This window comes from Anopheles coustani, chromosome 3 (genome assembly GCF_943734705.1).
Source record: "Anopheles coustani chromosome 3, idAnoCousDA_361_x.2, whole genome shotgun sequence".
Lineage (NCBI taxonomy): Eukaryota > Metazoa > Arthropoda > Insecta > Diptera > Culicidae > Anopheles > Anopheles coustani.
Genome location: NC_071288.1, coordinates 44,605,234 through 44,623,286, shown reverse-complemented (window position 1 = coordinate 44,623,286; position 18,053 = coordinate 44,605,234). Strand labels below are relative to the sequence as shown.

The following is an 18,053-nucleotide window of genomic DNA, read 5'->3' as shown; positions in this document are numbered from 1 at the left end:
GGGAGATTAGGGTGGATGTGTTTCAGGCTTGAAGATCAGCTGTAAAGATACTCCGTAGTTTGAAATGAACGCAATCATGGTAACCTTGAGCCACATGCTTGATTTAGTTGCAATGTGTATTAGCATTTAAACTTTTCTTCCTATCATTGTACATTCAAGAGACAATATGTTTTGTGTTGGACCTTTGAAAAAATGTTATCTACACTGAAATGTAAAATATGTCTTCCCCAAATTATCACTTCGTCTCCCTTCTGGCCAAGCCCAGTAACCTTTTCCCCAGATTTGAGACAAAACGAATGCGCCGAAAGCTACTTGGGCATTATAAATTATTATCACAGCGACAGACAGCAGTGGAAAGCGAGACCGACGGCTGTCGGATGCGGAAGGGAAATCAGCATAATTTATCGTCTAGTGTGGTTTTTATTTCCCATCGAATGCCAAGGAATAACATTATTTTTAATTAATTTGTTTCGTTCCCTGGCCTCCGTTTCCTTCCAATCTGGTGGCTGCTCGGCCAGGATTGAATACGAAATTCATCACGAAATCCCGAACGAACACACCCTTCCCGCCCGTAGAAGCCATCGTCATGTCACTGGCGGGCACTCTGCAAAAGCTCCTGACATTTCCATTTACCTTCAGCGCAATCCGGGAACCGTTCGGTCCCACGAGACTGAATCGCCCGGAAAAAGGAGCACGAGCGAAGCCCGATCCAAAGCGGCCTCTAATTTATTGCTAATGAGGTTCGACGAGAGGCATTACCGTTGCGGAGAGCGGGGAGGTTTCGCAAGCCAGGAGCGATTTCCTCTGGGATTTTGAGGTTTTGTTGCCGCGCTGTAGCGCCACTTCAGCGCCACCGTTGCCCCAAGCGACTCAAGGTGATGTGGGAACGATTGTCGTTTTGACTTTTCGACCGAAATTGCCCACCAATGGTAAAATGTTACTCTCGATTATCCTGGATCGCACGTGCGATACCTGAATGAATATAGCACCTTGAAATGGTCCCGGTCTCCAAGGGATTGGGTCCTGTATCCGTTGCGGGAAGCGACGAGGTAGTAATTAATTTCAAGCTATATTTCGTCAAGACGATTGCCTCACACCGTGGGCTTCGGGTAATTAATAACTTTTTGCTGTCGGACCCTGGTTGCACCACTTGTAGCTTCCCATCGGCCGACTTAGACTTAACTGATTCGATTTCGAAGTCAATTTCATCATCATCGAAACGGCTGCGCAACAGAAATCGATGCTGTTTTCAAGGGAGGAAATTCAATTTATTGCAACTCATTAAGAAAAATACTTTCTGAGATATATATTATGTTTGAGCTACTTCGTAGAAAAATATGGTTAATTGATTCAGTTCACATGAGCACCTAATTAAGTTCATAAAAGTTCAAACCAGAACCACATCAATCAATCGTATGTTTATTTCTCAGAATAGATTAGTATTCTTATTTTCCTGTGCCACCAGTGGCAATTACTCGAGCTCAGCTTAATCGTTCCTATAAATAATTCTTGCATGCTCTTGTACACAACACAACAATCTAATTCCTATGAAAATACAACTCACAGAAGCAGCTTCACGTTCATGGCGGTTGGTTTTTGCAGAAAGACTCGTATCCTAAGCGACGACGGCAGAATCATACGATTACCATTTATTATCCTTCATGCGGGAAGTGGTTGGACCAACTTTTCCAGCTTTTACCCGATGATGGCATCCTTGAGGTCGTTGCTAATGCAAACCTGTTTGTGAAATGCCGTTTACCGGGGAAACGCACAAGTCGTCCAGCACTTTCGAGTTGGAATTCAAATGCAAAACTTACCACCATTAGATGCTGCACCTTGCCGTTTACACTTGATGGCAGCCATGGCAGCGCCTAGTGCAGGTCCTGGTGCAGATAGAGGGAAGTTTCCAGGCCGACTCAAACGACAATTTTGTGATATTGCACCATCCTGCCTCGACCGATTATCCGAACCATCACGACCGGCATCAACAGCGCCACCGGTCGCTAGGGCACCGGTGCTTGATGCGCATTACATTCTGACCATGTCCAAATTATCTCGACGCAATGGAAAACACTGCACGGAACCGTTCACCAGGTCGAGGAATTATCGTGTGTAGAATATATGGAATTTGTCTCCGCTTGCGTGCTCGTTGAGGCATAAATAAGCTTCAGAAGAATATCTTGATCATCCGCAAAATCCTAAGACCGGCGATGATGTTTGGTTCATGCGGTAAGCTTACGTCTGGAAGACTTTTCTTACAACAATGTGTGTTTTATCTGTTGAAAGCTTATTCCTACAGCGTTACAACAATGGTATGTAACGTTGGGGAACCTGTGCTTGATGAAATCCATGTAATAATTGTAAGATCTCTAAGAACCCATCATCGCACTCGGATACATCGATGTCATGACAACCTAAGACTGAGAAGACGTAGCTCAAAAGATCGAGAAATTAAGCATTGACAAATGTTTCCGATTGTTTCACCGCAAGCTGGACGTCCTTCGCAGTTCCATAGCAGACGATGTACAATTATTGAATGCTTTCTTGCAAGCACTCAGGCACATGTGCATACACCAGTTCTTATCGACCAGGGTGGCTCCTTGAAAATAAATGATATTTTCCTACAGGCAGGCTTGTTTCCCCGAACACGTCTCGAATGTGGGATGAGATACAAGATGGCGTAGCATCAGAAACACCTCCGCCACCATGTGCTCGATGCGTGTCGTACAACCGCCGGTCAGTGCAACACCGTTCACTGACTGTTGTTCCATCAATCACCTTCATCCTGGCCGCAGTACGGCATTTACGCTATGACGGGCGGCGCTCGAACCGTTATGAAAATCAAGTCACTGACGATGTCGGGCAGGCGGAAAGACATTCCAAAATGGAAGGAAAAACCAAATACACCAACGCCTGACACAACGCCTCGGCAACATACGTACAACGCCGACGCTTCTGCTTGGTGTCATCAATGTCAGCTCCCAGTTTCTTTCGACCGCCGAACGATCCCTCCCCCCCCCCCCCCCCCCCCCCTTCGCTCCTTGAGACACTTGTGAGCATAAACAATTGCGCTAAAATTTGTTAGATCTGTCAATCATTTCTTGTCCAACTTTAGGCAACGTTCACGTACGGACAGCTTCCTTGTGTGTGCCGCATGTGCGAGCCGGTGGAAAGAAGACGAATCGTCATCCAGAGCGTAACGATTCATGTGCCATCGGGTGGGAGGGTCGCTAGGCAAGATGCAAGACGGAAGAAGTCGAGCCGGGCGCAAAAGAATCCACAACACCATACCATTACCATTACGTCACGGTTCAGTGGAGAGCCATCCGCGCACTTCCGTCCGTCGGAAATGGAAATGGAACACTTAATAAGACAAATTGCTACCCCATGGGCACGTAAGTGTGCGTTTTACACGAGCCACCGCACACCCGGGGCCGGGTTTTCCGCTTGGGAGCAGAAGAGCGCGAGTGCTTGCAGTGAAGGGACGCGAAACGCGTTACAGATTGCACCATAACAGCAACCAAGAGAGCTGGGAAAGAATGTGACATTCATTGGCTGTGTGTGATAATCAGCTGGTATGTTTTTACCTTTCGCTTTAATTTTAAACCCTATAGTCATGCCTCGAAATAATTGGTTCAATCCAAAGATGGTAAAGCAATTAACCTCTTCGCCTACTTCTTATGAGAAAGTTAAACATTGGGACGCAACAAAACGATTATGTGTCCAATCCCAATGTAAGCCCGGCTAGCTCAGTCGGTAGAGCATGAGACTCTTAATCTCAGGGTCGTGGGTTCGAGCCCCACGTTGGGCGGTAATGTTTATTTTTTATCGATTTCTAAACAACAATGTGGATAACTATGACTCTGGACAGTACACAACATAATGCTAACATTGCCTTGCTTTATCCCAATCCAGACGGACAACCAACAACCAATTATGTTTTATGGCCAAGCTTACTGTTTTATCGTTATTTGCCAGCCAAACCGAGCGCTTCTCAATTGGCTTTAAATACTATTCAACCATAAAAATCTTTAGATTGCTAAATAATCTGAAAGAAAAATAACACAGCAGAGACACAGACATTCCGTAAGAGAAAAAAATATTACATGACTCTCCGAAAGGAAGCAGCAATAATCCTCCAGTTTGAGAGAACCTCCCGTTTCTGAGCGACTTCCGTTTCTTGGGCGATGATAGCATTCCTCTGCAGGATTACACCACCGCGCACCCTTCAATGCAGATAACGATGTTCCTCCGTACGTACGTTTCCACCGCCGCCAGCTGGATGCCACGGACAACGCATAGACGCAGGCAAAAAGGCGTAATACAAGCTGATAATTACGGCCACGGACGATAATTGCGCCAAATCGTTCCAATTATTTAAGCGTCTTTTACGTTTAACCATCTCCCGCCCCACACGGAAGGGTGTCGCGCTGCGTCGCCGAGCGACAACATGCGACGATGGCGATGGGTTTTCTTTTTGTTTTCGGATGGAAATGGATAAGTAAGATAATGCGTACAAAGTGCTTGATAAACACGACAACCAAGCGAGCTCCAGTGATATGGATAACTGATGTTTATGCTTGCCTATTGCTTCCGCCTAAAAATAAGTTAAACTCGTAATCCTGTTTTGTGATATTTTGTTCGACGATTTAATCCTTCATCATGAAACAGTTAGGATTGCAAAAAATGATTTCGCTAAGTTTCGGATTATTTTTTGTATAGCAGAAGCAGATCTTGTACTACCTGTACCATCAATGATTATTGTTACGTAATCGGCAGTTAGTGTGTGTCATCTTTTTACTTCCATCTTTTTGTGGTTGATATTATTTGTAGAAAATGTTCAAATGAATATAATTTGTGTACATTTTTAAATTCAATTAAAAAATAGTTTAACTGACTAAAAAACAATTAACTGAACGTGACTGTTCTTGAACTACTGGATAAAACAAACTAAACAAGAGAATAAAGGTACAAGAGGTTCTAGTGGTACATTATGGTGATTTTATATAACCGATAATGTGGTAATATTTGAAACCCATTTGCCATGTTTAAACAGTAGTTGAATCCCTAACTTAAAAAGCACTCTTTTTCAATAATGGTATTTTCAACTTTTCATCGATGTTGCATCAATGGCATCTATTTTAGTGTATGTTTGATAAAAAACAAACAAACTGAAGTAACAAACTATGAGAGTGTTATGTTTGCAATATAACAGTATCCTAAAAAGATTATCAAATTTACAATGAAGTAAACAGTTGCTTTGGTATTATGTATGACAATAATGTTAATGAAATAGACTTAATATATTGCATACATTGCAAAAAACGATTGCTGAATTTCTTCTTATTAAGGAAAACGTCGCCTCTTTACCGTTCTTTTTCGAGCAATTTTCCTTATCATAATCTTCCGGTCCTTCACCGCCATTCTTTTGCAATCCCCCTCACGAAATGAACATTGCCCATATCAATAACGATGATAAATGATTACCGCACTTACCTGGCGCGAACGATTCTCAATACCTCATCAAAATCATTTAGCGTTATTAAAGCCCTCAACCCCCCTGCCAACGTTTCACGACCCCGCCAGCCATCTTCCTCGAGCCCGATTTGCATCGATTTGCTCGTAACAGGAGCCCAATTTTAGCCCACGCTCGCGATTCACGTTATCATCGGGCGTTAATACGTAAGTACGTACGTTCGGTACGCCCGTCTCGTTCGATTCGTGATAAATGGGCCGGCAACGGAATCGGAAGATGCTTTCCCGCCGACCGGCACGCCTCGTGCCGTAACCACAGGCCACACAGCTATCAACCGAGCGTGCTGGCACCTGGTCCGGGATCGGGTGGCCACCGGAGGACCAAATTCCGCGGTTGCGGAAGGACTGGTGTCGAATTCCATTAATCATCGCGTGCTCCAATCGATCCTTCAACCGTCAAGCACGAGTGGGCTCGTGGGGCTGGAGAATCGTCTTCGACCACCGTCTTCGAAGGTAAGTCGAACCCCGCGATGCGTTGGCGACATGTTTGCGAGTCGGAATCCGATTCCTCGGTTCAGGTGCAAATTATCGACTAAGCGGGCGGCAGTTGGAGCCGTAATTAGTGCCACTTCCGGAAGCAAGCCGCACGGAACGCCGGGCAACGTAAACGTGCAGGATTCGAGCATCCTTCGGAGGTGATGATTATAAAGGACATGCGCATATGTTTCTTGTGTGTGTGTTGTTTTTTTTTTTTTGTGCGAATAATATTCCACTCGGATGGATCAATCGCAACCCACTAAGCCTACATGACGAGCAGAAGCTTCGATGCCACAGACCAGAGTGAATAATTATTTCCCTCCAAACGGAAGGACGGAACGGAGAAAGGGCGCTGACCGAGCGAGCCCGGTCGATGGATATTTTTGCCACAATTTCACGCTACACCGGTAAACCATTCCGCACGACATCTCATTTGCCACCGACCGGCTGCTGCAGCCGATGGGAGGAAAATGAATTCGCACCCGTCCCCGGGACGGCCATATCAGCCGGCCCGGTTTTATGATGGACGCTGCCGAGACAAGCTGATTAATTAAGGTAAGACGTTGGTTTGATGTTACCGTCGCTCGGATGATTGCCGAGCTGTCCACATGTCCGCAAGATATCGGAACCGGGCTCGTGGTTGCACTTGCTTGTAATTCGAACGCATTCAGGCGTGCCGTGGACGGGAACGATGGCACGTGCATATGCAGCGCAACATGCAACTACAGCACGCGAAGGTGCACAATTTGTACCGAGGACGTATGAGCGCTATCTCCGCCCACGTGGAAAGATATTGTAGCAAACAACGGTCACAACCAATCATTACCAGCTGAAACTGCCACCAATTCCATGATTTTCTCAACTACATGTTGAACTCCTTCGTAACACAATTTCTACTACTTCAAAGAAAACAACAGGATCCAAGGAGATTAAATTTCCTCAATGTTTGCAATTGATTTAATTCCCGGTTTAAAACATCAAATGATACTGAAATGATAACCTCCGAACAAGCAAACTGATTGAAGAATAAAAACGGATTAAGTATTTCACCAACCTTAGATAACAATCCCAAAGCGCGAACGTCAACTGTTAATGGACAAGGAGTTGAACAATGCAGATGATAAACAAACAAAAACTCTATCGCTTTCTAAACTGTTAATAAATAAAAACTTTTTATCAAAAAGTAAATAAAATGTTCTTTCCTTACTAAATGCTATCGGATAAAAAAATGTCTGATCGGATAACAACAAGAAAATAAATGTTTAGCACGATGTCTTCAATAGGCTCACAGGATGAAATGAAATAAAGTCAATTTTCAATTTATCACCTAAATCAAAAACATATTTTAAAGCAGACAAAAATAAGGAGTATATAAACTATGTTTTATATTCAAAGGAGTTTGTTTATATTCAAAGAATACCAAGGTTTTTTATCAAAAAGCTTAGCTCATCTTTTCAAGAAAAAAATGTATGTAAAAAGTTAGCCTTTTTCTAATCACAAGCACAAAATTAGCTATTTTTGAGATAATTTAGATTACGACTAAGGTTCATCAGAATATAAGCCTTATATTGCCTAATTTTGTTTCATACTATCTTATTAATTAATTTAATGTCCAATGCTCATTATGACCAACGAATATTTACTATACAAAACCTAATTGAATCCCAATAATTTACCAAACTTTTTTCAAGACAGAAGTGAATGAAATGTCATCGAAAACGAGAACAATGGATGAACGAAAAGTTATAAAAACTCGCCGATTTACCCGACTTTTCCCAACACACATGCCAATAAAATATCATTAAAAACGCGAACAACAAGTTATAAAATAAAAGCCTCCAATTCGTTGAATGTATCATTTCGAATTTCAATAATTAAGAACACGTTTCGGTCAATTTGTTTTGCTTTATTACCTTCCCATCAGCAAACAGTTTCCACCAATTTTCACCACGTTTTTCTCACCCCGATCGCGAATGTGGCCCCCGTTGGTTCCGTTTGCTTTAATTAAAACGACCGCTGGCGGCCGGGCAGCTTAAAGTGGCTTTTTATTATCTCGTCCTAGAACAAGCAAAAATCGCACCAACACACACATACACATAGACACACACATGCACACACCCCGTTTACCGAACTACATCGATCACAGTGGACAGCCGGCGGTTAGCTTCACAGCACGTGGACCGAGTTGGTTGAAGCGTTTGAAGCTAGTACACGTAGCCACCGAGACTGCCGACTCCGCCGTATCCGGACACGACCGGGGCCGCTGCGCCCGCCGACACCACCCCGACCGTGGCCGACGGGTACGTCTGGATCACCTTGGTGTAGGTGCTGGTGGCCGGGTGGACGATTTTGCTGTAGGTGGCCGGGGCCGCGAACGCCGTACCGTAGCCGGCCGTACCGAAGCCTCCATAGCCGGCGGGATAGAACCCGGTGTACGCGTACTTTGTGCCGTGCGCCGCATCATAGGCCGCCGTATGGTAGGAAGCTGCACGCAGGAAAGGAGAACGACAAGAAAGGGAGGGTTAGAGATATTTCCCTCGTTCAGCGATAGCGCTAGCGGGATGAACCGGAACACAAACAGGAAAAGAAATATCGCGCCCTAGAGTCGAACCAGGGCGGAAGAACAAGCGTCCGTACGGGGCGATTTGCGGAAATTCAAATCGAATCTAAACAGGCGCACACTGACTTACCTGCCGCCGGTACGGTGTAGGTTGATTTGATCAGCGTCGGCGTGAGGTAGGCCGTGGTGGCGGGATAGGCGGCCAACCCGAGCGATCCGTCGTACCCGAACCCGGACAGGCCGGTGTAGGCAAGACCGATGCCCCGTTTTTCCTGTCGCTTGTCGGCGCCGGCCAGGGCCGTTCGGGGCTGTTCCACGTCGACGGGCGCACCCAGGATCGCACCGGCGCACACCGACACCGTCAGGACAATCGTAGCCTGCAAGCACGAAATTGGAAACTCGCGATAAAATATCATCAACAAACAATCGACCGAAAGGCCTGGCGGGCAAATTGTGTTGTTGTACCCCTTTGTTTTAATACGATTTCGAGGGATCGTTTCTCGTTAGCTCGCGGATAAATTGGGTTAACCGATCGATACATCTAGTATGGGACGAATACCAGAGCTATGGTTGAAAAACGTTTGAAACTGGTTTTTATAGCAAGTTTTTTGTTTCAAACTTTATTTTCAATCAGTTCATGTCGTACATGCCAAGAACGGTTCAGATAATAAAATTCGCTTCAAACGTCGTGTTTCCATAAACCATAATCATGTCCTGCGATTGCTCCTGGTTCGATTCGGTACTAATAATATTCCTTTGAACTGCATGGCAATCGTTCACTTTCAGCAAAGGTACGACAAAACCCGTTACGCCCAGGACATCCGTAATCAAACGCAAACGGAACCGATTGCCATCGTCTGACGCTCTAAATCAGGGGTCGGCAAAGTCCGGCCCATCAGAAAATGTTGATGCTTCATACGAAAAACCCATCTCAATTTTTATCGCATTTGTTTGTAGTCACGACAGTTTTGTTTTTTTTCCCAAAAAAGAAAATTACCAAGTGTATTCCTGCTATACTTTTCTATAACTATAAATAAAAAAAATATTCCTCCTATACTTTTCAAACGACTTTGCCTATCGTATTTACATTATGGATCGTGCTAAAATCTCCTAGTCTCCTTAGTTTTGTCCGAAATTCGGTTGCAAAAACTCGTCTGATTTGCATCCAAAATGGCAACGATCAACAAAATGACGACTTAATGATTGGTGGTCAAGTTAGACTCACAACATTGAAAAAAATCTCGCAGCAGAGTTATGTTCACAACTGAGAGTAAGCCAGCAAAGCCAAAATATTTTGAAATAATTAGAATAAAGAATAAAATTCAATTATTATTAAAGAAATTAATTAACGGTACAACGAACCAAAATGATCGGTTTGTTAAAAAAGATCTAAATTCAATGAAATTAATGATGGAATTTCTTATATTGGGTTAATGTAACTTTACTATTTAAAAAGTTGATACTCGATTCAAAGAGGTTAAGTATGACTTTGAAATCATTAAGTCGTCATTTTAGGTATCCTGCCCACCCCTTCGATATCATTTTAATCGTTTGAATAAAAAGCCCTTTTTAGGAAATGTATGCCAACCCCTGGTCTAAATGAACGGTTTATTTGGCGCAGACCCGGAGCCGCATTTGCACGAACCGTAAACTTTACAATTCCCGCATTTGCCGAAAATCGGGGAAAATGTGGTGACTTCTGTGTGGCGGAAAAACACAACCCCCACCCGCCATCCGTCCATACGTCCCGCGGCGAGCGGACGCGATAATACTTCGCGCCCGGATGGAAGATGAAATGAAATTTTAATCAAACTGCCCGCCAAACAAACGGTTCCGGTAGTTCGTTCGTTCGTTTGTTAGTGTTTTGCATTCCAGCAGCCAGGTAAATTGTGTCCGGACAGGCGAACGAGAATCCCGAGATTACGTTCCGGGACGAATCCCATACAACGACTCGCTAACGACAACATCGGTACAACGAGCTCCACTTTGCGCATTGCCGTGGCCATTTCTAAGGCCGACGTTCCCGTCTGCAGCATTTTCGCGGCAGGACAGCAGAACCACAAACATTTGCCCCGATTGGACGGGCAAGTTGACGGAGGGCCTCAAGTGCGCAATCGGTATGCGACTCTGTCGTCAACTGTTTCGGCCAGCAGAATGCCGACACTCATGAGGACAGCAGCATCCGGCGGACCTATTCGTACAGCCAGATTAAATGATTGATTTTGAAAGGAAAGCCTTTGGCTTCCATTTCCAGCTCGACTGCAAGTCTACCGGTCGGTGCACCTAAGGCTGGCCCGAAAGTACGAACTTTATTAGCTCCGCAATCTCCGCGACCGGATACAAATGGCAACGAATTTCGCCACTCTAACGGTAGTTTCCAGCGGACCTGGACATGCTCATCCTTTATTCCGCTGTGCAGCACTGTGTCGTGGTTTTCCGCAAAGTACACTTGCATCCCTTGAGGCGCTAAAGAATGTCTTAAATACACATTAACTCGTTGATGCACTTACCGAGCGAAACGAAGTTGCACCGGTTGGAAATATTTTTCCGTTTTGTTTCCGTGGGTTTTTCTTTTCGCTCTGATGCTGATGCGATGCAACGAGTCTGTGTGAATTGCACTTTACAAAAAAGAGACAGAAAACTGTTCCACTAACCTCGTCCGCAGCGCAGCGAACTCACAAGATTCACCATGTAGGGCGAAAAACTCCACCCATATAACTTCTCATTAGGAGTCGTGCGGGACGAGCCGGACGAAAGGAGGGAAGGCGTTGTAAAACCGTATGTTTTTGTTGCCGAAGAACAATTCCACGGTGGCGGTGATTTGAGTTTCGTTTTAACATTGCCCTTCCTTCCGTCTCGATTTATGCCAATCGACTCCTCCGTCATAATTAGCACGGCTCACTCACTCCGGTACGAATGGAGCCGGGAATGGGGTAAGCTGTCCTTGTTAACGGCTCACCGGAGACATCCTGCGGTGCCATGGCATCCTGTTCACCTTTCGGTGGAAAAGTTTCGCTCGTTTTCGCTCGCAGCGCACGTTAACGCGGTGTGTAACGTAAGGAAACGGAAAAAGAAAAACCCACCCGTGAGTTTCGTTCGATATCACCGCTTTACCCCTCCGTCCAGAGGATCCTGCTGAAAAACCAGCAGCTGTGGAAAACTATACACAACGGTGGATAAAAGTTCGTTCCAGCAGCGAACCGAAGACAGCGATCCTACAAGCGCATAACATCCGGATCATCACCGTCACCGTCGTCAGTTGGATAGCAAAGTTTCGCCCCACTGCAAACTTCCCAAGACAAGCGAGGCGAACCGGAGAATCCTTGCAGTTCGCCGAAAGTTCGCCCACCGCCTGCTGTGCCTTCCCCCTCCCGCCACCAACACCAACGGGGCCGAAATGAACTGCTCCAGCTCACCGGCACCGTACGGCAGTAGATATTCATTAAGAACTACAATCCCATATGGGGAGTTTGTTGCAGCAAGAAGTTGTTGGCACATGTGTGCACACGAAGTCTTGTGCCTAAGTGTGGGTTGCTCCGGTGCTACGGTGGACCTTGAAGTGAGCACACCGGACACGTGGCAAACGGTGAAGCAAGACCACTTCGGTCGTGATTGCAACCGATACCCGGCTAGCGTCCCGCAGGCCACGATAGGACCCGGTGCACCAGGTGATGATTTTCTGAACTTTTCATCCATCCCCAGCTTGAAGAGTCCATTCCAGAATAAACAATTACATTCGTGCGCCACGTGGCAAACGTGTGTCCGTTGGTGAATAGTTTCATTCGAAGCTAATGTGACACACCTGCGTCATTAGTTGGAAAAATATCAAACAGTAATTAGATCGTTAATTAATGTAGTTGTAACTGCCTGCACCGTCCGCTTGCTGACTGTTTTTTCTTCAAACTTGCTTCAAACTGCACACGTGTGTTTAATTGGGGAGAAGTATATCGATAGGACATGAGTTTATCTTTCCAAGAATACGATCTGGATTACATCGTGTTTGTACAAATTTATCCTACTGTTTTTAAATTAAATACCCTATATTTATATTTTCACCATATAGAATCTATCCATTAACAAGCATTTAAAAGACAATTTGAACTTCCGTCTCCAAGATCCAACCTCAAATCAATAATGCCAATGTGGTATGGATAACTAAAAAGACAAATTCGCAGACAATCGATAAACTTTAAAATCAAAGCTTACAGGAAATTTAAGGTACCAATTTACAGTGGGAAAGTGTTTCAAAGCAAAACGCTAGCGCAGAGATTGAGTTTAACAAAACTCTGCAATATAGAAACTAATAGAATAATACAATTGAAATTCTTGAGGTTGAGGACAAGTAAGGAATAAGGTGATTTTCGCCATTTACTAAAAGGAGAACAAACAGACTGGGGTCTCACTGCATAAGATTTTGTCATATTCTTGGTATCCACTTAGTCCGAAAAAACGCAGTCGATCAAGGAATAATGAAATTTTAAATTCGTTTTATGATTGTTTACAAAATATTCACGAGCGACGGTACCTATACACCTTACATGCTAGATCAAAAAATAAATCAAAGCCTTATTTGACTTAATAATTGCATAACTTATATATTTTCAACAGCCATCTTTTATTTTCATATCATTTCTGTAATTAAGAAGTGGCAAGAAATTGATCCTCGTTGTATCACTATGTCATACCTTTAAACGTTGATTGCTTTTTATCAATAACAATCTGAACAGCTTATGTTTTAATTGTTCATCACTTTTAAAAAATAGTTCCATCCTTTTCACATTCAAGAAAACAGTTGGACCATATTCCGCTATTACGTTTCAGCAGCTTTCAAATGCAGCTAGGTCTATTTTATTTCCTCGCATCCTTATCATCTTATAAAATGATTCTTCCCAACAGTAGGAACATAAACCAGGCTCCAAAAGCCGCACGGCCCAAACATCAAACTGGCGAAGATGAAAAAAAAATATTAAGGTCATGGGAAAACCTTTTCGATGTTACGAGGTTTGGCTATCATCTCCTGCTTCAAACTTTTGCGGTACGGATTGGGTTGTCGGTTTCTGCAAAACATTCGTCGCATCCGCTTGTTTTTATAGGCGGGTCTTATTCGTTTTCTAGGGTTTCCGTGACATTACCTTTTTTTCCATCCATCCACTGCCGGCAATGAGTAGTTTCTCATTTTCAAGCCTTCCATCCGCGCCGTGCCGGATTTCGGGGACGGTTGTTTGCAAAAATTCGATGACACAAAGGGGAAAAGGGGAGGGGTGGGGAGTGAAAAAAGGCTTCCACCAGCAGCCGGCGTGTGGATTTTAATCCGTTTTCCGAACCCGAAGAGATACCGGACGAAACCAGCGACAAGGGAACCGGGCGGCTTTCATTAACTTTTGTCATCCGACGCCGAAGTTCCACTCGACAGGTTCATTATCGATCGGTGCTTTTCCGAGGGCGGAGGGCTGAACTTGGCACGAGGCAAAGGATACCCCGGGTACTTATAGCTGTTCGCTATCTTTGGTTACGTTTTTGGTTTTGTCTCCACTTTACTTCTCCTTTTGCTTCGATTTTCCTCATTTCGCTCAGAAGCCATCATTTTTCCGTCCCCTGTTCCGATGGGATTTACTCGTGGTTGGGCATACACACACACACACAAACATACACTTGCCTTTCATCCTTTTTGGGGAAAAGGGGTGTATGTGTGTGTGTGTGCAGAAATGATTTTCTCTTCACCGCTTAGTTTTTCTGTTTTTTTTCTCCGCTGCGTAAAATTTATGTACCTTTTTTCCCGCTTCCCTGGTGAGTTGGTACAATTTTTGCGTCAAACCTACTTTGAGCAAAAGGCGCAGCCGTACTGTCAAATTCTTCCCACAAGTTCCTCATCCCTGAAGAGATCGTAAAAGAAGATTAAAATCAAATAAACCACCCATCCAGCCGGACCAGATTGAACCGAACCGGCAAAGGACGGTAAAGACACACTGGCAGGGTTAGCAGAGGGAGGGAGCCTTCCACCGGCTCGGAATCAAATTCTTATCGATTTCGTGAGTGTCGAAAAGGGAACCCTTTTACGGACATTTTATTTTTGATTCTCGAAAGGTCGAAAGAATTAAAGTTGAAGAGTGGCCATGGTTGTGTTTGTTCATAAAAAACTGTCTCCTTCCAGTTGGTCTAACGCAATCAAAGCCCATCAAGCGTTTCAGTACTTACATTCATCAACATCAAAAAGTGAAATGTACAACAAAGTGAGCGTTCAGTCCCCACGAGAGAAGACCCCTGAAATCTGTTTACGCTCAAATTAAGTTTGAATTGCATATTGCAAAAATTCCGGGCCATGCATTCCAGCATCAAGTGTGAGTGTTTTGTAAAATACTTGTCTTTTGAACCATGGCCAGAATGATTTTTGAAAGCACAAACCACAGACTCCAATAAAACTTACTCATGCAACATGTACGTCACTTCGTCAACTGGGGCTCTTAGCTTGAGGCTGAATCATAAAACACTACACAACGATAAGGGCACGAAACAACTCGCCTAAAAGTGCCATCCAGGCGATGTCGACTCCAAGGACAAAATAAATTACCCCGATGTCGTATTACTTTTCACTACAGTTCGTCATGATGGAAAAATTATGCATTACACCAATGAACTCGAGCAACAGCTAATGCTAATGTTTCGCTCGAACTACCCCCGAGCATGTACGCGCGCCGTCTAAAGCAGCCAAAGTTCTTGAGGCGAGCAAACATCGAGTGAAATGGGGCTAGAAACAAAATAAAAGGAAGGTTAACAGACTCCCTGCAACGCTTAAACTCAACCGAACTTCGTCTCAGAGAACATTAAGCGAAAAATAATATTCTTCAAATTGTTGTCGCACAGCTAATTAAAGTTTTGCTCACCGAAGGGGGAGAATTTAAAAACTTCACCTCCAAACAAAGCTCCACGGAGCAAAGACGAATGCCACCGACACGCGAAAAGCTTGGGGTTGACGCCTGTTGGGCTTCAAGAGTTTTTCCAACCCGACAAACTGCATTCAAATGCCCCCAGGTTTAAACATCCTTCCGGCGTACCTTCGATCCATCCACAAAAGGCACATAATCGAGGCCTTTGCTTATCCACCGAGGCACGAAGTGGATCTCGCAAAAAAGAGCTTTCGCTCTGGTGGAGGAGAAACATCTTGGCGACAAACTTATCTGCATCCCGTTTGCCTTTTCCGGCCGTCGGAGGATTTAATTAGCTGCAGTTCCTCAGCCTTCGGTTATGCAGACTCTGTTTAACATTTCTCCAACATTTCGCTTTGGTCACCATCGTCTTCATTGTTTCGAGAATATTATTAAATCCACTCACTTTCCGCCAGTAGTTCGTGCCTGATTGAATTACGAAAAACAGTTTTCCGTTCACCGTTCGTTTTCATCCTCTGCCTTAAAGATTTTGCGCGTTTTTGAACAGTCACAACAGGGTGCTACTTTTCATCTCTGGTTTTATATCGGTCCACTTTTCTGTCACTTCCAAAACGCGCTCATAGCCATCCTTATTAACATTATTTTGGTGATTATCATTCGGTTGCTCGCGCCAGAGAACTCTTGCTTCACTGCAAGCCGATGAAACAGCTAAGTACGTTCAGTTTTTCTCGCTTTTTATTGACCTGTCTATGCAACTGGCATGGCTGAAGGACGAACGGTGAACGCAACGTTCTACTGGGACAGTTTTTCAAGCCAAAAGGACTTAATTTTCACAATCACATTTGCTCTCACAGACGCTTCTCGCATCTTTCCCTTTCCCGGGGAAACGACGACCGAAAGTGTCACAATTTTTGGGAAATTGAATCCAACGAAATTCTCTTCAGTAGAAAGCGCATTAAAACGAACTAGGAGAAAGGGAGGGAGTAATTCGAAACCCTTCAGCAGTGGAAAGTTGGTAAGCCACTGTCGGAGGCGTCGTTTATCACACGTTCACCGAGCCACCATGGTTTCCTTGGGCAAGAACACAGCTCCGCCGGGAAAACGTTTCATTTCAACACAGACGATTCCTTTTTTTTTGACGTGTGTGTGTGTTTTTTTTTTCTTCCTTTTTTCCTGTTAGCACAACCAAATTCAAACACTCCTTTCGAACCCCCGCTACTCACCAGCACTTGCATTCTGAGGACCGTTTTTATTTTACTTTCCACACGTTTTCCTTTCTTCCAAAAGCTGGACACCGAACACGTTGCAGCTCCTTCGAGGTTGGTTGGGCGAAATGCGAAACTTTTCCAACTTTTCCGATGCTTGAGAGAACACCACGAACGATAGGAACTAACTGGTCGGTTGCTTTGATGGTTGCATTGTTCTTATATTTATATATGCACACCCTCCAGCGGGGTGGGAGTAAGTCGACTAACAGAACCTCTTTTTTGTTTGTTTGTTTGTTTTTGTATCTCTCCTTCTCTAGCCTTTCGTGCTTCCCTGCACCGGCGGGGGTCATCTATGGACGGGCGCCCGGCCCTGAGCTTAACCTGCCACGAAGGGGAAAAAGGGCAGCCAGATGAAACTGATAATTATGCACCGAGAAGCTTTTCCCAGCTTCAAACCTACCCAACCCGGTGGGAGGAGGGCGCCAGGGGTCGCACTAGCGTGTGTTTACTGATAGAGCAGCGTTTGATGTGCACTTGCGCTGCTGGCGTGCCTGGGCATGCAGGAACGGAGGTAGAGAAAAACGAAGCCAGAGAACCTCCATCTGGCAGATGCCATTGTCCGCACGAAGGCTTCTTTTGCCAAAAACGCAACTTCTGAGAACGGTTTCGACTTAAAGCGGCACATGTAAGATTGTTACAACATTTTTCTTTAAATCGGTACCGATGATGAGCGAGTTGTAGACAGTTTTATCAACTAAAGTGATTGTTATTGCAAAATAGTCTCCACTATATTATGACTTAAAGAAGATCAGTGGAACATTTAAAATCAAATTTTGCATAGTCTCATCATATTTACCCTAACTTCGAAAAAATGCTTCTTTTTATCAAACTTTGTTTTAAACCCGTAGCGTTGTAATCCAAACATATTACAAGCCGACTGTAATTTAATAAAAGATTGTTATTCTTCCAAGAAACTGTTTTATTTTCGTTTTGTGAAAAATTGTAAATTCATATTTAGTATGAACCTTTACATTTTGATTAGAAAAATGAAACGATGATAAAAATACCTTTTCTTGCAAGTGCAGTATTAAATTTTTTTTTAATATCCTAACAATGCTGACCCTTTCGAATGCTTGCGTATGCCTTATGTATGTGTTTACAATGAGTTTTCTAACGTACATCCCTTCCAAACGTACCGTACACAATATTAGTACCAATTAACGTCGATGTACGATTGATACAGTGCAATTTGTTTGGACCTTTGATCAACAAACCTCCAAGCATGAGAAAATTAACCCTTAAAGCAGCAAGAAGCGTTTCCAATACGATTTCCATGTTTTCATTAAAAATGAAATGTTTTCATTAAATGTACTGCGTTTGGAATAATCA

The 18,053-nt window shown here is 44.1% G+C and overlaps 1 protein-coding gene and 1 non-coding gene across 2 annotated transcripts; one reads left to right on the top strand and one right to left on the bottom strand.

Moving 5' to 3' along the window:
* The first annotated feature begins 3,738 nt into the window (after positions 1 to 3,738).
* Positions 3,739 to 3,811, top strand: Trnak-cuu (transfer RNA lysine (anticodon CUU)). The gene has a single exon. It is a non-coding gene; the product is annotated as a tRNA-Lys (tRNA).
* A 4,405-nt stretch (positions 3,812 to 8,216) lies between these two features.
* Positions 8,217 to 16,691, bottom strand: LOC131259633 (uncharacterized). Its single transcript, XM_058261173.1, has 3 exons — positions 16,680 to 16,691; positions 8,703 to 8,949; positions 8,217 to 8,497 (listed from the first exon to the last, which is right to left on the bottom strand). The coding sequence occupies exons 1-3, from the start codon at positions 16,689 to 16,691 to the stop codon at positions 8,217 to 8,219; spliced, it is 540 nt and encodes a 179-aa protein (XP_058117156.1).
* Between the last annotated feature and the right edge of the window lie 1,362 nt (positions 16,692 to 18,053).

Coding starts and splice junctions, on each gene's coding strand:
- LOC131259633 (XM_058261173.1), bottom strand. Junction 8,498..8,702: donor CTACACCGTACCGGCGGCAG/GTAAGTCAGTGT, acceptor TCCTGCGTGCAG/CTTCCTACCATACGGCGGCC.